This window comes from Oryx dammah, unplaced genomic scaffold (genome assembly GCF_014754425.2).
Source record: "Oryx dammah isolate SB20612 unplaced genomic scaffold, SCBI_Odam_1.1 HiC_scaffold_10, whole genome shotgun sequence".
NCBI classification, from domain to species: domain Eukaryota; kingdom Metazoa; phylum Chordata; class Mammalia; order Artiodactyla; family Bovidae; genus Oryx; species Oryx dammah.
This window is the reverse complement of record NW_024070194.1, coordinates 24,517,728-24,540,204: the sequence shown is the minus strand read 5'-3', so window position 1 is coordinate 24,540,204 and position 22,477 is coordinate 24,517,728. Positions and strand designations below refer to the sequence as shown.

The window sequence follows — 22,477 nt, the reverse complement described above, 5'->3', positions numbered from 1 at the left end:
TACTACAGAATAGCTATTAATACTGTTATCCCCACTTTATAGTCAATGAAACAAAGGCCAGATTGTAACTCCTCCCAGTTACAAAGGCAGTGAGTAGAAGTGGAACTGGGATGCAACCATCCTGTCCCTCAAAATATGACTTTACAGATGGAAGACAGGCTGTGGTGTCACCTAACTTTTCCCCTCAGAAACAGGAAGAGGGATCAAAACCATCTATATCAGGCAGTATGATTATTGAGCCATAAAATAAAGGTGAAATTATGAAAAATAAAAAGTAATTAAAATTCAGTTTTGGTCATGGCTATTATTCACATTAGTAAATCCTTCTGCAGTTTTAACACAAGGAGATATTTATGAATGACTATAGAAGGCAATGGCACCCCTCTCCAGTACTCTTGTCTGGAAAATCCCATGGACAGAGGAGCCTGGTAGGCTGCAGTCCATGGGGTCGCTAAGAGTTGGACATGGCTGAGCGACTTCCCTTTCACTTTTCACTTTCATGCATTGGAGAAGGAAATGGCAACCGACTCCAGTATTCTTGCCTGGAGAACCCCAGGGATGGGGGAGCCTGGTGGGCTGCTGTCTCTGAGGTCGCACAGAGTCAGACACGACTGAAGCGATTTAGCAGCAGCAGCAGCATAGAGCTTCCCAGGTGGTGCTAATTGTAAAGAACCTGCCTGCCAATGTGAGGTAGAGTTGCAGGTTCGGTCCCTGGGTTGGGAAGACCCCTTGGAAGAGGGCATGACAACCCACTTCAGTATTCTTCCCTGGAGAATCCCATGGTCAAAGGAACCTGACAGGCTACAGTCCACGGGGTTGCAAAGAGTTGGACATGATTGAAGCAACTTATCACTCACACATACAGTTTATATTCCATGTTTAGGTGAGTAGGGACTGAATATATTTGTAATTTCAGTTATCAATTTCTTTTCATTTGAAGTGATATTTAATTCTTCTATTTTAAAAGTCCTAATATGTTGTCAGGTTTTTATAAATAGCCTGGTTGCAATGAAGCACACATTAAGTGTAGCTTTACAAGGAATTTGGGGCATCTAGAAAGCCAGAGAGTTCCAGAAAAACATCTATTTCTGCTTTATTGACTATGCCAAAGCCTTTGTGTGTGTTGCAATAAACTGTGGAAAATTCTGAAAGGGATGGGAATACCAGACCACCTGACCTGCCTCTTGAGAAACCTATATGCAGGTCAGGAAGCAACAGTTAGAATGGTACATGAACAACAGACTGGTTCCAAATAGGAAAAGGAGTATATCAAGGCTGTATATTGTCACCCTGCTTATCTAACTTATATGCAGAGTACATCATGAGAAATGCGGGGCAGAAAGAAGCACAAGCTGGAATCAAGATTGCCGGGAGAAATATCAATAACCTCAGATATGCAGATGACACCACCCTTATGGCAGAAAGTGAAGAGGAACTAAAAAGCCTCTTAATGAAAGTGAAAGAGAGTGAAAAAGTTGGCTTAAAGCTCAACATTCAGAAAACTAAGATCATGGCATCTGGTCCCATCACTTCATGGGAAATAGATGGGGAAACAGTGAAAACAGGGGCTGACTTTATTTTTTTGAGCTCCAAAATCACTGCAGATGGTGATTGCAGCCATGAAATTAAAAGACGCTTACCCCTTGGAAGGAAAGTTATGACCAACCTAGATAGCATATTCAAAAGCAGAGACATTACTTTGCGAGCAAAGGCCCCTCTAGTCAAGGGTATGGTTTTTCCAGTGGTCATGTATGGATGTGAGAGTTGGACTGTGAAGAAAGCTGAGTGCCAAAGAATTGATGCTTTTGAACTGTGGTGTTGGAGAAGACTCTTGAGAGTCCCTTGGACTGTAAAGAGATCCAACCAGTCTATCCTAAAGGAGATCAGTCCTGTGTGTTCATTGGAAGCACTGATTTTGAAGCTGAAACTCCAATACTTTGGCCACCTCATGTGAAGAGTTGACTTACTGGAAAAGACCCTGATGCTGGGAGGGATAGGGGGCAGGAGAAGGGGATGACAAAGGATGAGATGGCTGGATGGCATCACCGACTCGATGCACATGAGTTTGAGTAGGCTCCGGGAGTTGGTGATGGACAGGGAGGCCTGGCGTGCTGCAATTCACAGGGTCGCAAAGAGTCAGACATGACTGAGCGACTGAACTGAACTGAAAGCTGATGATACAAAATGGGTTCCTGTGTAGAAGTACTTGATCTCACAAAGAAAGCCTCACAGTTTTCACAACCTCTTGTGTCTCAGACTCTTTAACTCCATTCCTGGAAACAAGGGCTTGAAAATATTACAAAGAAATATCCACCTAAAATAGTGGAAGAATTTGAGAGAACTATAGAGCTTCTGCCAGCAGAGGGAGACCTTGACTTCTTTTTACAAGATTGTTTTCTTGATGAACAGAAGTCCAAACAGAAGTAATGTTTCTCAATAGTTTACTACAAAAACATCCCGCTGAAAATATTTTTTAACATCTATGTACTTGTGGCTTAGCTTTGACAGCATCCCTTCTTTTCAGCATCACTGAAGAGGTATTAACATCAAACAGTTCAAATGAGACACTAAGGGAAGTCATAGATGGAAATCCCGGAGTGTTTTTTTGCCTGTTTTGTAGAAAGTGCAAAATGGGTTTATTTTCCCATGAAATCATGACTTCTGAAACCAATTAGCATCATCAATGATGACAGTTAAATTTCCCAGAAACCTGGGGATATTATGAGAGCTTTTATTTTACAAGGGTGATTATGAGCCCTTAAGGAAAAACCAAGATTCTCTGAACATCTTTCTGTTGCACCAGTTTTTATTCACTTTAATTATAAACAGATTCCAACCCAAATGTTCTTTCTTGATTAAAATTATGAAAATATTAAAAATAAATACAGATGGTAGAGAGGATGTCTGTTGTCAGTTGCCATTTTAAACAGCTGCCTATTTTACAGTAATCCTTTTTAGAAAGAAATCTTAAGACTTAGTATTCTAGCTGGGTCCCAAACAGCTACTAACGTTAACTTTTCATCTGTATCTAATAAAGATAGGGAGCTAAGCCCAACTGCAGTGTACTTTGCTCTCCTCTCTCCTCCCATTTTCGTTTCCCAAAATAAATGAAAATTAGTTTACATAAATTTCTAACATAAACTTGAAAGGAATTTAATTATCCAAAGTGAATGCAAACCTTTTTCAAATCTATTTTCAGATTTTAATGACTATGGTAGATTTTTTAAATTTCTCCTCATTTTGACAGTATACCCTAATCCAGACCTTCTGTGGCTTAACCACATATTTCTAAGTTAGTATTTTTCTCTTTTACAAAACTTGTCAAAATTCAATGATTATTAGATGTTAAGGGAGGAAGTGTTGTATACATTCAAAGAAAAACTTGCAATTTATAACATGGTTTTTAGAATTTGCAATAGTCTCACAAGCAAGTCAAACTAACGATTTACCAAAATATACTCAAGAGGAAATATCTGGTTCTGATGTGACTAGAGAACATAATGTAACAGGCTTGACATCAGAGACCCTTACTGGGCAGTGTGCATGCCTGGCCACACAGGACACACTTAACAAGCACCAGTACCATGATTAAGGCGTGAACTATGGAGTCAGACTCCCTGGGAGTAGGTCCCAGCTCCACCGCTTTGTAGTTATGTGACCTCGGGAAAGTTACTTAACCTCCCTGCATGCTTGATGCCTCATCTGAAAATGGAGATAGGAAAGGTACTTACTCATAGGGTTTCCTGTGAACATGAAATTAGTTAATGCTGGTAAAGCACCTAGAAAAATACCTGGCAACATAATAAGTGCTATACAAGCATTTTCTTTCATTATTGTATTTGACCTTATTTACTCAATCTTGAGTAGGGCTGGCTTAATGGCTGTGCCACCGGTGCAGTCACACAGGGGCTTGTGCTAAGAAGGGCCACGTGCTTGGTTTAAGTCTCTGCTGCTGTCATCTTGAAATTCTTAATAACTCTGAAACAAAGGACCCTACACTTACCTTCTTCACTGGGCCCCGAATATTCGGTACCTGGTCCTGCCCTGGAAGTAGATGGTGTCACTGTCCCCTTGTGCTACATCTGGCTGGGGCTTTAGACAAGCAACAGCCTCCCTGTTCTCACCTGTAAACTGTGAGTCTAACTACTGCCCTGACAAGGCTCTTGGGAGAATTAAGTAAGATAATAGATAAGCAGTAATTGGCACATGTAAGTTCTCAAAGGTACATTCTGTTCACATTTATCATGATAAAAATTAACCCAACGTTTCTTTACTTCTGTAAATACATATTCTTGCCTACAATTACAAGAAAGTTTTCAGTGCAGTTAAAAGTTTCTTGAAAATACAGAATAAAATCAAAAACCTCATCTCTGGAAAATTAAGATAGGTTTATGAGAGGAAAAGATCACACCTTTTCTGTTATAGATCAGTTCAGTTCAGTTCAGTCGCTCAGTCGTGTCCGACTCTTTGCGACCCCATGAATCGCAGCATGCCAGGCCTTCCTGTCTATCACCAACTCCCGGAGTTCACTCAGACTTGCGTCCATTGAGTCAGTGATGCCATCCATCCATCTCATCCTCTGTCATCCCCTTCTCCTCCTGCCCCCATCCCTCCCAGCATCAGAGTCTTTTCCAATGAGTCAACTCTTCGCATGAGATGGCTGAAGTACTGGAGTTTCAGCTTTAGCATCATTCCTTCCAAAGAAATCCCCGGGCTGATCTCCTTCAGAATGGACTGGTTGGATCTCCTTGCAGTCCAAGGGACTCTCAAGAGTCTTCTCCAACACCACAGCTCAAAAGCATCAATTCTTCAGCACTCAGCTTTCTTCACAGTCCAACTCTCATATCCATACATGATCACTGGAAAAACCATAGCCTTGACTAGATGGACCTTTGTTGGCAAAGTAATATCTCTGCTTTTGAATATGCTATCTAGGTTGGTCATAACTTTTCTTCCAAGGAGTAAGTGTCTTACTGTTATAGATAGGCCTTATTAAAATTTGAGGCTTCTATAAATCTTAAAGCTGAACAAGTTCTTTTTTCTATAAACCTAGGCTAGAGAAGAATTCAAGTGACTTGAATTTGGGTGAGAACTGATAAAACCCTGGGGAAATGTCAAATAAGTATATTATTAATAAGAAGTATGCTCAAAATCAAATCAAAGCACTGAGGACTACATCAACCCAGTATTTATTCATAATGAACATCACCACTACTTTCACAGTGAATGACTGAGGCATGACCCCTACACTATGAAGGCAAAGAAAAATGTAAGAAGAAACTGCTTGATACTTTCATTAATTTGCAACCTTTCAAATTTAGGTTATTATTACTTTTGTTATTGGGGCTTCCCTGGTGGCTCAGACCGGTAAGGAAACCTGCCATGCGAGAGACCTGGTCGATCCCTGGGTTGGGAAGATCCCCTGAAGAAGGGAATGCCTACCCACTCCAGTATTCTGCACAGTCCATGGAGTTGCAGTCAGACACAACTGAATGACTTTCACTTCACTTCTTCACTTTTGTTACTAATAGGATACTTCATGCCTTAACATTACTTGTACTGTAGAAAGTAAATAAAGCATTTCTGCAGACTTTGATGGCGTGTTAGACATTTTTTGATGACGTGTTAGACATTTTTTCAAACAAAATTTAAAAGTCAAAATAACATATATTCTTCTATGATTTAATTTAGAACATAGGATAGAAATTAATCTCTAAGAGAATGATAAAGCCTTCTCAAGAAAATTAGAGTATAGCATTTTTTGACAAAAAATTCAATTATGAAAAATTATTATATTTTACCTCTATAAAATGAAGAACAAAAAAAAAATAAAATAAAATAAAATAAAATGAAGAACATTTGTCCTTTGCACAACAGTATATACTGCTGGAAACAAAACTAATGAAAAGCCTTTTGTGATCACAAGATATATTCTGACATATTTTTATATCCACCCACCAAATTTTAGTTTGTTAGGTAAATACACTCTGGAAAGATAGTCTGATGATAAGAAGGTCAAAGCTTGAATTTCTGCCTTCATTTTAGAGTCTGCCATTATTTCCATCTGTCAATAAAAATAAACTACAGTCATACCAGAGTCTTTGCTACAGTTCTGTCAACTCAAACTGGTAATTCTAGATTTGTTTTAGTCTCCAAAACCATGAGCAATAAACTTTAAGTCAGCCAGAATATTCTAGAGTTGCTACAGCTAAAAATATTAGTATGGATTCCTTCAGTAGTTAGGAATAGTCTGGCATCTTTATAATTTCCTTCTCTTTTTTCCTCATGAACTACGATAGAACCGTAGATAATGTGTATTTAACTGTGATGAGAATAAATTAGGTCAGCTCCACCCAGCTAATCTTACATATTAGCATTCACAATTCAATGTTTCAGCAACAACTTACTGCCAAATAATGCACATAGCAGTTGCTAGTTATATAAAAATTCAAGGATAGCTTCAAAATATGATGCAAATAGCCACTGCTAAAAGTAAAAGGCAATAAAACATGATATTTGCGTTTTAAAAAGAAACATACTTCTTTTCTCCAAAATGGTTGGCAAGTAATATAAGGTCTCTTTAGGATGCTGTCAAGTTTCATCTGGTCCCGTTTTGTCAGTGGAATTAAAGTACCTTTGGGTATATTTAATCTGGGGGAAAAAAAGAGGTGAAAAAAAATCAGTAAAAACAAAGTGCTCCTGTAACTTTAAGGTCCCATACATTTCATTTTTATTTATCATGCTATTTCAAAAGACTCAGAAATAACAGATGAAAAAATCAGTACAGGTTCACTTTTAAATATGGAGTTTGAGGGAATCTGGTATGTCTTTGACTACTAAGTGTTCAAGATCATAGCGGAAGTCTGTTTCAGGTTGTTTTCTTTCATGCCACACTCACAGGATGATGACAGGAAGATAGACATTGGTTATAAAACAAATGCCGGGAGCACTAACATCATGTGTCTCAACACCAAGGCTGCCCCCAGAGTGCCTCAGTCTTAGAGCGGTGAGTGCCAGTGTGTGTGTGGCCAGCAGGGAGATCCACTGTGGGATTTCAGGTCCCATTGAATCCTTAATTCTTTGTAATTCGATGAGAATTTTCTGGGCCAAGGAAGTTAGTCTATCAATTTTCACTTATGCACTCATGCGTGCACATAGACATACGTATACACATCTATCTTGTTTCAAATTTTTAAAAAGTGGATTGTAATTTTATCTTGGTATGTGTTTTAAAAATAGAACATGAGAGGTCCAGGATTTATGCTGTGAATTGCTTTTAGAAGTCACAAATCCTGGATTTCCCAGCAGAGCTCTAGTTTCAAACAGTCTTTCAATAATGACTATTTGCCACTGGCAGCTCCTGGATAGGGTGACAATTTGATTGAAAGAGAGACCTAGAGGATTTCTCTTGAAGCCATGTTTGTGTAGCTATCATGCTGTTTTTTCTTTGATTGTACATTTATTTAGAGTACATTTATTTTGAGGGCACTGGTGGAATTTATGAGATACACCTAGAGTTTCGTTTTCCGCCTTAATCAGATTCTCTGTCCTAAACTTGTATTAGAAATGATCTTCATACAAAGAGATAACCCCCAACGGACTTTGACCATGATGTGTACGCTAAACTGAACAAAACTTTGATTCACTACAGCATAAACATTCAAAAGTCAAAACCTGTTTTCTCTTGTGCCCTCATTTTGTAAGAAGCAGCGATCATTCCATTTTTAGAAAATAAGCGCCTTTAACCAAGGTTTGCTCACTGCTTGAAGAAATCCAAATATGTTTAATTTCACTCTCCCCTCTCACTAGCCAATTAAAACAATAAAATATCTTAAAATATCACATTAGCAGAGATGAATAAAGTGATAATGTCTTATGCTGAGGGGCAGGTGGGCTTTTACTCTCCAGGGAAGACAAAATAATTAACCTATCCAGAGGGCAGCCGAAGCCTTAAAAATGTGCATACCCTTTGACCCAGCAATTCCGGGAATTCAGCCTATGGGACTAATTAAGGATACAGGCAAAGATTCAGTCACAAGAGGGTCGGTCAGAGGACTATCTTTCAAAACAAAGATTTGGAACCCATCCAAATGTCCAATTACAAGGGACTGACCAAACAGACACACTCAGAATTGAAACCAAGTGGAAGAAGACATTCAAATAAGATCATAGGGATGTATTTATTGATAAGGAAGTGCAATTACATTATGTTGTGGGAGAAAAGATTACAAAATCAAGCTCTTCCAAATTCTTTTGGAAGAAATTATGGCAATGCACAGCAAATAATCTACAAGGGCAGAACTGTTTGTCCATAGGTGACTTTTATATTGTTACTTAATGATATTTTTTTCTATAATGAACACATATATCTTAAAACTGACAAAATGTGGATCCCCCAACTGTAAGTAATCTTAAAATGAGATTTTTAAATGAAATTAAGAACCTATGATAAAATCAATTCAGATGGTAAACGGTGTTGTCAATGATTACTATTTAGATTCAATGTCTTAATACTTTCTAAGTATAAAGAAATTATTAAAGACTTTAACCATAAGGGTAAAACAAAAAAATGTCTTCTAACTAGCTAAAGGTTCGATTTGCCAAATATATTTAAGTATTTTAGTAGTTGAAACAGAAACATCGATAAATTAAATTTATGATGATATAATCCTGAGTTATCGTGAACAACATAAGTAAAAAACAGTAAGCACTTCTCCTGGTAGTGACTCTTCAGGCTGAGTGCTACATGTTACAGTGAGTCATCATTTTAAATACCCTCATTCTGCTAACTGTCTAACCTTTTGATATCAGAAGGGAGGAGACCAAGCCATCTAATAGCTGGAACTGTGAGATTATGGGCTTCAAAAGACATAGCCTAAAATAAAGAGCAGAAGTATATTAGCTAAACCTTTTGCAGAGAGCTAGCATATTTGTTTCTGTAGCATTTTTTTTTTCAACTTACTAAGGACTCTTACTGAAGACTTCACACTCCCAGAGGCCACAGAAGTAAGAAAATCACCAAGAGCTTAGCTAAACTGGACTTTCAGTGGAGGTTTTAAAACTGCTCTATACTGTGTTGATTTTCTATAACGTGAAAGTACAAATGACCCTCTCTGACCCAAATTTATTGTCGTTTGTGATTCCACACCTTAATCCCTTGCTCCACCATCTTTTTCTTCTGCTATAAACATATACATCTGCTGCTGCTACTGCTAAGTTGCTTCAGTCGTGTCCGACTCTGTGCGACCCCATAGATGGCAGCCCACCAGGCTCCACCGCCCCTGGGGTTCTCCAGGCAAGAACACTGGGGTGGGTTGCCATTTCCTTCTCCAATGCATAAAAGTGAAAAGTGAAAGTGAAGTTGCTCAGTCGTGTCCGACTCTTCCAGGGATACACAAAGTGTATACCAGTGGTTCCCAAACTTTACCACGAGTCAGGATCACTTAGAGGGCCCACCCGTAGAATTCCAGACTCAGGAGGTCTGAATGGGGACTGAGATTTGCATTTCTAACAACTTCCCAGGACCACATTTTGAGAACCACTGATGTGTAGCAGTTGCCGTCCCTAGTGGTAAAGTTTGGTGGTCTTTTCATTTCTCCTGATGGTTGGAATTGGAAAAGTCAGAATTCAAGACTATATATACTTTTCAGGGTATAATTGGTAATCAGTGTTGTTATGCTGAAGGCTTGCCGTTACTTCAGCAGGCCAGGAGAGTGGAGGATAATTAAGGCCTCTTGCCCAAAGGTAATCCCACTCTGTCATCTGCAGTCACACTGGTTGTGCTGGAAGCTGGAATCACAGACTCTGAAACAGAGTGGCCCTAGACTAGGACAGTAGCTTCCCTGGTACCTTTTGGGGGCCCTCAGCTTACTAGGGGCTGATAAGTAAATGCAGAAATCACTCCAGTGAATAATATAAACTATCTCAATAGTGGAAAAGGAAAAATATTTTTCTATACTTACCATAGATCCGTACTTATAGATACACATTATCTCTATGCCTGTTAAAAGAAAGTTAACTTTGAAATTTGTCTCCTTGCATATTATAGTTAGATAATTATATCTAACATCTGCAATTTTTATTTTTGTGAACAATACCAGTGGAAAATTTATGGTTCAGTTTAATACAGTAAAAAATAATAAATATCCCAAATGGTTAGTCATTCATTTAAATCTAATAATCATATTCTTTTAAAGTATTTTATGAAAGTGTTCTAGGAGCAGAAAAACACAGCTATAAATATGATTTGATTATGACTATTTCAAATAGTCTAACAATAAATTACCATGTGGATCAGCATCTACCAGAGTGAAAACAGGAATGTGAAATGTATCCCACAGCTTCTTGACTAGAAGTCTTGTGTTCAGATCAGGTACCCCCTTTCCCTAAAAGCAAGGATTGAAATCATGCGTTTTAATTTCAGTAGAATGAAACTGATGACACTGTATCCTTATTTTATTATTAACATAAATATCTTCATAACTTTGACTTAATTATCCCAGGCCTAGAAAATATTTTATTCGTTTCCCGGTCAGGGAACCAAAAAAAAAAAAGGAAAAAAAAAAGAAAATATTTTAGCAGACATAAAAATAATAGAAAATGTGACATACATAAAGATGTCCACTGCAGTGTTACTTAAAAGGACAGAAACCACAGTAAATATCCAAAAGGTCTAACAACAGGCAGCAGAGCACAGTGGCGACATGCATCAGCTTCAGAGCCTCTGCCTGCAGAGGCCTCTGGCTCTGCCACTGCTTAGCAGCGTGGATCTTAACAGTCATGAAAACGCTCTGAGGTTTGGGGCTTTGTAATAACACCTTCTGATATTATTATAGGAACTAAGTTATTTAATAATTATGAAGCATTTAAAAGCATCTGGTTTAAACTCAGGATTTAATAAAACCAAACAGCAGAACAGTATTATGATGTGATTAAAACAACAATTATGTAGAAAAATAATTTGCAGAGCATTACAATAATGTTAAGAGAACAGGAAACCAAATGAAATGTGGAACAGGGAGGAAGCAAGTAGAGATGAGAACCAGCTTTTGATGGGATAGCCCTGAGTCTGAATTCCCTCTCCACCAATCACTAGTGGGTTTCCTAGTCTCTTTAGGCTGTGGCTTTATTCATAAAACTGGGCTAAGTATGCCCACCACCCAGAGTTAAATGTGGAGTTGAACTGTCTTAATCCCAGTATCATGGCTTCCCTGGTGGCTCAGGGTTTTTTGTTTGTTTGTTTGTTTGTTTTAATATGTATTTATTTAATTTGCTTTTTTGGCTGTGTCTGCTCTTAGTTGCAGCACACAGGATCTTTTGTTGTGGCACTTGGGCTTTGTTGCCCTGTGGAGTGTGGGATCTTAGTTCCACAACCTGGGATTGAACCCACATCCCCTACATTGCAGATTCTCAACCACTGGACCACCAGGGGAGTCCCTCTCCAAGTCCTAGTTTTGACCAGCCTCGGGACTGTGGTAAAATACCTTCCTGGGTCCCAGTGTTCTATTGTTAAAATGGGGATGATAATAATACCTATCTCGTAAGGCTGGAGAGACTTTACAAGTTGATATGAGGGCATGAAGAGAAGAGGGCAACAGAGGATAAGATGGTTGGATGGCTTCACTGACTCAACGGACCTGAGTTTGAATAAGCTCCAAGAGATGGTGAAGGAGAGGGAGCTGATGTGCTGCAGTTCATGGGGTCCGAAAGAGTTAGACACAACTGAGTGACCGAAAAGACAACGTAGAAAACAGCAGTAAGTGTGAACCCTTATTACGTAAAGTGCCTAGCAGAGTTCCTGGAGCGTCACAAATACATAGTGAATGGTAGTGTATTTTAACCGTTTCCTTTGGGAGAGATAACCCATATATGTGGTAGAGGAGTCAGACAGTGCCAACGATTCCTTCCTAGCCCAGCCCTCGACTCTAAGCTCCCCTCTACAGGGACAGCTACTACAGACCAGCTTCTAGTGGGTGTTTCACCATAGTAACAACAGCAATTATCAACGGCTGCCATGACAGCACCAACGTGTAGGTAGACGAAGACAGCATTCTTCTAGGCAGCATTCAAGAGGAAAGACAAGGTAAAAAGAGAAATGTGACCAAGAGCTGAGCTTTATGTGTGTCTCCAGTGCACTAGTACCAGCTATGATTCACACTCCAAGGGCTGAAACGGAGGCCTGGGCCACTATTGGTTTCTTTGTCTGTAACGGCTTGTCTTCTGATCGGTCCAGCAAGCACGCACTCTCACCAGGAAGGTGTGAAAGAGCAGGAGGACTCCACCAAAAGTGAACCCCAGGACAACGCCACTGGGAGAGCGCTTCAGGGGTTCAGGTATGGCCTTTATTCCTGACGAGGTCTCAGTGTGCATTTTCTGTCACAACTGTTCTCCCCTCTCTTCAAACTGGACACATGCCACTAGGATCTCCTGTTATCATCTCAAAGTTTTATTTCTAAGACTACATTCAACATCTTTTTTCTATGAAGTACCAAGCCTCCCTGCCACTTGTTCTATAGCATCCACGGGGACATCGTGGTAAAGCTCCACACACCAGAGTCATTCTGACTCATTCCTCTCATCCCGAGGTCATCACATCCTTTTAACTTGCCTTGGAAATGTCCTTTGCTTGAGTCCTTTCTCTTTAACCATTTCCCTGGCAACCGGCCACCAAGGTAACTACCTGAGAGCCTCCAGACAGGCTTCCTGAATCCAGTTATCTCCCTATCCATCTAACTGATGATACTACCACATGAATCCTTGTCATTTCCTTTCTCACCAATCCTTCTCACTTTTGTTAACACTTGATATTTTTGCACTAAATCAGGATGCCTCCTGGGGGTGGCCAGGCCTTCCAAGATGCCAACAGCTGCCCAACATCCTGCTCCCTCGGCAGGGCAGCTCTCCTTACTGCTTGCACAAACATACCTCACAAGCATCATACTTACTATTAATAAGGCAGGAGAACTCTAAGTAGATGAGCTTTTTTTTTTTCCCTTCAGAGAACTAGGTCTTTATGCAGATATGTAACAGTGGAGGAAGTCTGGTACAGAAGGGGGAACCTGATGTGTCTGTTGCTCTTCCATCATCTCACTTACCCACACCCCTGGCTTCCTGTACTGCCACCTCCTTCTTCCCCAGGCCAACAGACGTCATTGGTCTCCCCAGTTTTATGAACACCCCCCACATTACCCTTTGCTAATTATTGCCTGTAGCTCCCTGTGTATTACCTCAACATATGCTTCTGTGTTCTTTGCTCTTCTTTCAACAGCATACAAACTGTGTGAGGAAGAACAAGGAGTGGCTCTTGTTCATTCAACCCTGTCAAAGCTCCCATGTTACCATGTTATAGTCAAGACAAGTAGCCCGTGTGGGAATGGTGTTGAGGGTAATACTGAGAGCCTGTGTAAACTTACATTTCTATTAGAAAATCTCTGGTATTTAAGAATCGGGACCATCACCTTGATTTCAGTCAGATTTGAGGATGGTTAAATAAACACTTTGGAAATTCTCGTTCTATAATCCCAAAGGATGCTTCATAGTGACAAGAGAATGCTGTTCAAACTCATAGATGAAGTTATGAACCACTCTTGTGTGTTTATGTGCTTCAGTTGTGTCTGACTCTTTGCAATTCCTTGGACTGTAGCCTGCCAGGCTCCTCTGTCCTTGGGATTTCTCAGGCAAGAATACTGGTACAGTTTGCCATTTCCTACTCCTTCTTCCTGACCCAGGGATAGAACCTATGTCTCCAGCATTGGCAGGTGGACTCTTTACCACTGAGCCACCAGGGAAGCCATAAACCCCTCTTACTGATCAACAAAGTAGTACATGAGTCTGGTAATTGAGGTAAAAGTAGATAATATACCGTAACCATGATGCATGGAGACATTTTGTTGCAAAAGTTGTCATCCAGGAGGCGCTGAAATGTTGCATCTTTTTCTACAATTAGTAGAAATTTTGCATCTGTAATTAAATCTGTGAAGTTAAGGCTGATAAATTTAAGGCATGTGTGTTTCAACTGAACCACTAATTATAAGTCACGATGCCATATAGATCAATTCAAAAGTACCTATAGATATAGAATTTTTGTTTTTACCTTCACATTTCAGATACCTAGTCTCTTCCAGGGCATCTTCGCAAGCCAGGGATCAAACCTGCTTCTCTTGCCTCTCCTGCACCGGCAGTCAGATTCTTTACCACTAGCGCCACCTATTCACACACAGTATTTACATATCTGTCTTTCTTACTAGATAGTGAGCTCCTAAAAATATCCTAGAAAAGGGAGCATGATGTGTTCATCTTGACCAATACAGGGTATGGCTTACTGGTTACATATTATGAAGGCTTGATTTATTAAAGTAAAAATGAATGAACATTCTATAAGTTTAAATAGCTTTCTCACTCAAAGGATACTCTGAATTCCTTGAATATTAGATGGCACAGCAACAGCCTAAGTTAACAAGAGAAGACGGTTTTTATTTTAAATAAATAGCAAGTATAACAACATTTGGGCTTCTCTGGTGGCTCAGATGGTAAAGAATCTGCCTGCAATGTGGGACACCTCGGTTCGATCCCTGGGTTGGGAAGATTTCCTGAAGGAAGGCATGGCAACCCACTTCAGCATTGTTGTCTGGAAAATCCCCATGGACAGAAGAGTCTGGTGGGCTACAGTCCATGGGGTCGCAAAGAGTCAGACATGACTAAGCGACTAAGCAAACAAACACAATAACATTTAAAAATTTATCAAGAACACTTTTTGTTGTTGTTTAGTTGCTCAGTTGCAACTCCTGTGGACTGTAGCCCGCCAGGCTCCTGTGTCCATGGGATTTCCCAGGCAAGAATATTGGAGTGGGTTGCCATTTCCTCCTCCAGGGGATCTTCCCAAACCAGGGATTGAACCGTGTCTCTGAGTCTCCTGTATTGCAGATGGATTCTTTACCACTATGCCACTGGGGAAGCCCTATATTTTTTTATTTTCATTTAAAAAAAATACACTATCATCAGAAGTCTATGCCTCAGTAAGGAAACAGTAGGACACAGATTTACTTTTCAATGAGAAAACAGACATATGACCCAAACTACTTCCCAGCAGGTGAAAATTTCTTGGAAACTTTATAGATATGTGACTTAAAAAGCAGAAACTGATGAAGGAAAGACTTCCTTATGTAGAATCTCATAGGTGTCATTCTCCTCTTTCTAAAATGGTGAGTTAACCATTTCCAAACTTCTGTGCTAGTTCTGTGACTTTCTATTTACTAAAGCCTAGCAAACACTTTAGTCTCAAACTTACAAATTTCAGAACCAGAAAATTGTATGAAGATTACATAAAATAGCCATGCTAAAATGGTCAAGTCACACTCTACCTGAAAACAACAAACCGTGCATTTAAAAAAGGAATGTGTATGTTTGTTTATTTCAATATGACATCTGACAGTTGGCATATTTGGAAACTGGGTAATGTACAACCCCATAAAGCATATACCTCTTCATCCTTTCATTTATTTTAAAGTCTTAAGCTCTGAACTACATAACAAAGCCAGTCAATAAAGTGCATTTCAAACACAAAGGAGTTTGATATGGAGTGGAAGCACATGAACACATTAGGATGCTTACTGTTGCACGTGTGCAGTTCACCTTGGTGCCATCTTCCTCAAGGTACTTTAAATCGCCAGCAATTAAACCTTTTGATGTAGACAGCTGAAAAAAGTAATAGTCATATATGAAACCTTTTTCTCCAGCGCATTTTATGCTTCTAAGTCCCTTCTCATGTTCACCTGCTAAATTATATAGGCATTTTGGATCAGACTGGAATTCAAGAAATGAAGGAGAAAACATGTAAGCATTTAGGAATGAAAACTATTCGACAATTCATCAGTTTTGCTTCCATTAGCCAAGGGGATACACTGAGACTAGATTATTTAAATTCATAGTGAGAAAAATATAATATGAAAAATATGAAAAGAAGGCACAGGTTACATTTATTCTTCTACTATAATTTTCATACATTTTGTTTTAAAATATCTTGTATTAAATGCTACTTACTATATGCAGACTCCTCCTCGGCACTTTTAACATACAGGAAATATCATTAATAATATTGTCCACAACAGTCTGGTTACCAAAGAGTTGGCTGTCAGTGTAATAAATGTCTCTGTGAAAATTTTAAAAATCTATATTTTAATTAATTATATTTTCTCTGAATATGATAAATATTGGAATATTAACTGAAGAAAGCTTTGAGTTGATGTAAACAAATAATTTATTACCCACAGACTAGTTTTATGTAACTTTTCAAAACATATAATGAAAGTCAATCCCACACATATAATGAAAGTCAGTCCCACTTAACTTCACAACGCATTTCAAAGAGTAATTTATTAGAACAATGTACTTACCTTTTGGTTGCATAAGTGTTGCTCTGTACTAATTTATAAATCATGGAAAGTATTTTAAGAATTAGTGCTGGAAAATAAGATGCAATAAGTGAGTTACCCATCACTTACAAAAATCAAAACATTCTGTGATCGGAATGTTTACAGGATTAACTCTCTCCAGTTACTTTCCACAACATTATAAAAATTATCTTTCCAAAAGAGAAGTGTTAAGTACAGAATGATAATTGTCTACAAGTTAGATAAAATTAACTGTTCTATGTACAGCAAAATTGAAAGAATATTTTTCCACTGAATCATATACTTGAATATTCATTTTGGAATAATACTTTACTTCCACAGTTATTGACAAGGCAAAATTCTACAAATTTATTTCAAGTACAGGATGGCCTGTTAATGAACAAGTAAAATTATTTAGCTCAGAAAAACTATAACCCAGAAAGTAATCAAAATTATTTATTTTACCACTAAAAGCTAAGAAAGATGAATTTACCAAAATTTTTAACTGATTTTGGTGAATCACTTTTGATTTTTCTTGTGGTACAATGAGATACCATGTGAAGACCCACAGAATCTTCAAACCTGTCATTTTGTTTAAAGCAAGGGAATAGAATAAAAAAGAGTTAACTTCTGAACACCAAACAACATACGATTAATTTCCTCTTCTGAATATCATTTAAATCCACATTTCTTCCCAATGTAAGGACTGAAATTTTAGGATAACCTCGTTTATAAGCTTAGAGAATTCCAAGTGGTAATTAGGTAATTATCTTTGCAACATACAGAGGCACTAATAGAGTGTTTAAAATACATGAATTAAACACCTTTGATTATAGTGTGTGCGCATGTGTGTGTATTTCTTTCCTGGAAAGACATTTAGGGTATGTGAACTATTATAAATTATTTCACAATTTTATTAGCATTTTGCTTATTGATTTAACACTTTTATTCAATTTAATAATATGTTTTGAAATATTTCACTTAATTTACCCCCAAAGTTACAGTGATGAAATAAGTTTATGCTAGGTTGTTAAATTGAACTGCCAAGCCTGCCCTAAAGATGGCAGAAGGCACCAGGCAAACAGGCCAGGTGACGGCTGCTTCAAGGTTTGGTGAAATCCACCTTGCAAAATATAATTCAAAAGTTTACAGTTTCACTAATTATATTGATCATAAAAGAATAATGAATGAATAAAGAGCCTTAAGATTTCTTTAATTCTTTTCCTATAACTCTTACTGAGGACTAATTTTGCAGTGTTTTTCATTGTTTAGTGAAAAGTGTCTACAGGTTGAGGACCTGAAAGAATCAAACTATATAACTAGATTCCAAGACTCTGATAAAGCTGTTTGCTGATTTTACCCTCTTGGGGACATGACTTCACAGGAGATCTGCTAAGAGAATGAGCCATTGCAATGTGTCCTGTGCTCAGGATACATTTATTTTGGTCTCAATATCAGGGCTGGTTATAGCTCCCCTGAGCAAGTGGTTTGCTTCTGCAGTACAGATAAGAATTCTGATGGTGATATTTGCCTCTTTGAGTGCTAGAAAGCTTAGATCCAAGGCTGGAGCCTATTTTTAGCAGGACTGTAAGGCTTTATCATAGGCATTTTGAATTCTAACTACTTTTGGTGCTCCATTTTTTTGTTCCTAGCATTGTTTTCCCTTTGCCTTATCTTTCACACCTACTTCTAGTTTATATAACCTGCCTGTATGGTATGTATTTTATAAACTTCCTTAAATCCTTTTTGGCAGGGTAAAGGCAACAAATAGAATTAAATCCAACTAGAACTCCAACTCAAATAAATTCTAATAATGACTTAGATAATGCACTTAAAAATTTAAAAATGCAAAACGCCCACTTTATATTTTCCCAGCTTGATCTGTTGTCTATTGTGAATGCAGGCGCTTCATTTCTTGCCAAGCTTGTGACTATGTCTTGGATAATTTTTTCTATAGATGAAAGAACCTCAGAACTGAAACAATAAACACACAATGATTCAATCTTAATTTTAAATTAGACCTTTACAATAGGTAACATTTCCCCAGAATATTAATTTTTTGTTTCACTGGTTGTTTTTTAAGACTAGATGATACATGTCAATAATATTCTCTCCCACTAAATTTTAACATGAAGTAATACATGAGTAATACTTTATTACTTTAACATGAGTAATACATTAAAACAATTGTATTTATAGTGGTGAATTTCAAAGAAATTTCATTTGCTTGTAATTTTGCTTCTCAAACAATTACCAACTTAAGTAATATCTCCCTTTTAATGACCAATTTATAAATACATTAATATAAATGTATTGATATAAATACATTGATCTTCAGATCAACCTACTTAAATACAAACTCATTGCCTTGAAATACTACTGATAAATCTTTTAATTGATGTAATACTGGCTTTGAATTTATTTCCCCAAATGCAATGTGAAAATATTTCAAAAAAACAGTTCTTACTGTAGTATGTTACCCTAATTGATGTCATGCCATAAATCAGCCCTTTTGAATTTTAGTGATACAAAAAGAAAAAAGTTTAATCATTACCATAAAAGGGCTTGGCAACTACTACACCACAGAAAATTATTAAGACTTAGCCCAATTTTCCATCAGCTGACTCTTAATTTCACAAGCCATCAGCTTCAAAAAATGTAATTCTGTTATAAACACCATAAAAATATTGCCTAGGAAGGAAAATCATATTAAATCTAGAAAATGCACAAAATGTAGTGTTTAATTTCCATAGAAACTTCACAGCTTTCATTGAAAATGCATGTATCAGAAAATAACTTTTAAAGCATTTAATATTTCTAATTTGGGGAGCAAAAACTGATTCATTTTTATTTATTCATTTTTCTAGTTTGGAAAAAAGCTGCAGTAATATTATGACCAACTTTAAAACAATCAGATTTACATCTGAAACTTAAACAGGGACTGCCACCCCCTTCTTTTACCCTCTTCTAGTACTCCCTTAAACTAGAACATTTTGTGAAATTTGTTTGAAGGTTTTTTTGGTAGTTGGTTTGGGCTTAAATGACAGTAATTTGTTTAAGTGAAAAACCTTGATGATAAACTAGAAAAGCAGATCAAGTAAGCAGAACAACAGAGCGTTTTAAGTGAAAGGGGTGAATAATGTAAACATATTTCTTGCAGTTAACTCCAGGTTGGGCAGCTGGAGAATCTCTGTAATTGATTTTATCAGCACCACACTCTAAGCTAAACTCTAACTGCTTTAACTGATTTAAAGAAATGTGTATTTTCTTCCCTTTCAGGTCCATAAATCCCATTGTCTTACTATAAACCACTTAAAATGTGTTGACTGCCTCATTCATTTTGATAAAACACACTTATTAAGAACTTACAACATTGATTTCCCCTTTTGTTAAAAAAAAAAAAATGCTTGAAAAGTTCTAAATTTCCACAACTTTAAAAAAATAAACACCAAGCCAAACTGTGGCTTAAACTCCTCAAACTGTCCAGATCTCAGGAAACCTGTGACCCCAGCTGTGGGGATGCTCCTGGAACATTCTAGAAGACACAGCAGTGGGGAGGGGGTACTCTGGGGGTGGGGTGTAGGTGCGGCTGGCACCTGGCTTTTTGAATTGAGAATAAGTTAACAGAAGAAACAGGGGGCACTAAACAAGGGCCTTTCTTGGGGTTCAGGGCTGGTGGACCGAACAGGCCTCTGTGGCCTCAACATTCTGAGGCAATCTTGCTCCCCAGATTGGGGAGACGGGAAGGAGGCCCAGCATTTCTCCACAGAGCACCTCAAGCCTGGCTGGGCAGAACCTTCTTGCTCCCTAACTCCCAGGAGTCTGTGCCCCAGAAAGAGCCCGTATACCTGGAAGCCAAGCGCATCCCCCCGCCCGCGGGCTCCTCGCCGCCTCTCCTCAGGGCGGCCAGAAGGGAAGCCCTGTGCTGGTCCAAAACCTCGAAAAACGAGGCCTCAGGGCCCCTGGGCGTAAAGGCCATAAGGACCCCACTGAAACAAAAGCGTCCAACAACAGGAGCTCCACCTGGCCTGAGATCACCCTTCTCTGTACCCACAATGCACTTCCAGGGGTGGGGCCTGGAAGGACAGAGCTCCTCTCCAGAGCTGGGGGGGCCGGACTGCGCATGCGCACACCTCACCCCGAGGTGGGGCTGGACTAACGGATGTGCATAGCCCTTGCACTGAATGAAACATCTGTGCGCAGGGCTCTATCAGGTGCAATCTCACCTGGGCCCCTTCCTGGGTACCTTCTGACAAGCCTCAGGGACCAATGTCAGGGACCAGCAGGATATATTTGGGATGTGGGACCAAGATTTGAGACCTTGAAATGGTTTTATATCTCCTTTTTTTGGCTATTTAGGGAAAGTCGTATCAATGATTTTTCACTAAAACAAGTAGTTATGGCTATCCAGCTGTCTATCAGACACAGTTCTAGGCACTGGGTTCAGATGAGGATCAAGGCAAACGAAATTTCTGCCTTTGCTAGCATTTATGTAGTAGCCTAGGGCTTAAAAACCTATTTCATTCAGCCTCTCCCTTTAAACTCTCATAATCACACCAGTGGGGATTTTGCAAGAGAGGAAAAGCAGTCCGCAAGCCCAGGCAAGCCTGGGTTAATATCCCAGCTCCATCACTTTGTTGGCCTGCCAGATTTTGCAAATTATAACACAGGACCCTCAGTTAAAATTGAATTGCAGATAAACAGTGAATACTTTTTTTAAGGATAACTTGGTCCCATGCAATCTGTGGGACACTCTTTTACTAAAAAATGATTTCATTGTTCACCCAAAATTCTTATTTAATTGTTCATCCAGTATTTTTAACGTAGCAATCTTCCTCTTGCAGATTTGAACTGAACCTTAACTCCTACTCTCTTCTAGAGGAAAAGACAGAAATTCTGAAACCTCAGGGAAGGAGTGCTGCCCCTGGGGGACAATTTCCTTGAGGGAGACGAAACAAGGAGAGGCCTTGGAGCAAGGTGGCGCTGAGACCTTCCTAGGGAGTAGGGGGCAGGATCGTGTCCTGGGGTCTTGGCCCCAGAAGAGCCACCTGACAGCAGGCTCTCTCCAGAGAACTATTTTGTTCCATCAGTTCCTGGTCATTTGATGAAACAAAACCTGCTTCCCACCATAAATAATGAACTCCCTGTGTTGGTAGTGATGACTGTCTGTGCCAAGCCCTGTGTTGAGGGCCTTTATTATTATCAACACTAATACTTCCTCACTGCCTACCCTGCACTAGGCAATTGTAGTCTGCCCTAGGCAATTGTAGTTACTGAGAACACGTCTGTGAGCAAGGCAGGCAGAGTCCTTGCCCTTAGGGGACTCACAGTCTAAGGGGAAGGGGGAAATTGAGGAGAAATAGGTGAACACCGAAATAATTGAGGGCAAGTTGTGCATTTGAATCAACAACCCTACACAGTAAAAATTATTCTCCTTATTTCACAGATGAAGAAACTAAGGCTTGGAGAGCCTGAGCGGGTTGTGCAAGACTGTATTGTGATCAGCACGATGAAAGGTAAATCTCAACTCCAAAGTCGAGCTCTTACCATTAGGTTATGAGGCACCACTGAGGGTCTGGCTGGAAATGGGTCATAACTTTGCAGGGGTTTCTTTGATGGGTGGAATTGCCCCTCTGGCCTCAGGTTTCTCACCTTTCAGATGAAGGCTTTGCAGCAGGTGGGTTCTCCATGAGAAACAAACAAATAAAAGGTCTTTGAATGGAGAGGCTGAGTGGGGTGCCTCTCACCCAGGACTGGAACCATCTGACCCCTGGTCTCTGTCCCTCAGGAGGGCAGATCTTTCTGTATCACACAGCGCTAACACTCAGCCAGAAACTGGTGGCCTCTCTAGACCTGACATGATATGAAAGGTCCCGAGCTGGGTGAGGGCCGGGGCAGGGGATCAAAACAGTGAAGGGAACAAACCCATAATAAAGCTGGCCTTCCTACAGGCAGAAACTGCAAGGTGCAGACGGGCCTCTCTGGGATTCTCCCTGCATGGACTGGAAGGGGCGGCCTGAGCCCTCCTCCCAGGCAGCACATCTCTCCCCTCAGTTATCCACATCCACTCAGGTAACCCGCATGTACCT

The 22,477-nt window shown here is 39.3% G+C and overlaps 1 protein-coding gene across 2 annotated transcripts; it reads right to left on the bottom strand.

The window, feature by feature from the left end:
• Positions 1 to 5,944: 5,944 nt before the first annotated feature.
• On the bottom strand, positions 5,945 to 20,367 carry SPO11 (SPO11 initiator of meiotic double stranded breaks). 2 transcript variants are annotated; one of them, XM_040248643.1, is made up of 13 exons: positions 20,237 to 20,367; positions 18,249 to 18,362; positions 16,882 to 16,970; positions 16,392 to 16,458; positions 16,039 to 16,147; positions 15,610 to 15,693; positions 14,410 to 14,446; positions 13,862 to 13,971; positions 10,286 to 10,385; positions 9,963 to 10,000; positions 8,799 to 8,875; positions 6,540 to 6,651; positions 5,945 to 6,064 (listed from the first exon to the last, which is right to left on the bottom strand). In XM_040248643.1, exons 1-13 carry the CDS (start codon positions 20,365 to 20,367, stop codon positions 5,945 to 5,947), a joined length of 1,188 nt encoding a protein of 395 aa, XP_040104577.1. The 2 variants fall into 2 exon arrangements, with proteins under 2 accessions (XP_040104577.1, XP_040104578.1); XM_040248644.1 differs by lacking the exon at positions 18,249 to 18,362.
• Positions 20,368 to 22,477: the final 2,110 nt, after the last annotated feature.

What these genes read in the sequence shown, in the direction of transcription:
- SPO11 (XM_040248643.1), bottom strand. Translation starts at nt 20,367, where the DNA reads ATGGCCTTTACGCCCAGGGGCCCTGAGGCCTCGTTTTTCGAGGTTTTG. An exon ending in TGAACTGCACACGTGCAACA is followed by an intron (nt 14,447 to 15,609) that starts GTAAGCATCCTA and finishes TTGTTAACTTAG; the next exon opens with GCTGTTGCTGTGCCATCTAA. An exon ending in CTCCCTTCTGATATCAAAAG is followed by an intron (nt 6,652 to 8,798) that starts GTTAGACAGTTA and finishes TTTTTCCCCCAG; the next exon opens with ATTAAATATACCCAAAGGTA.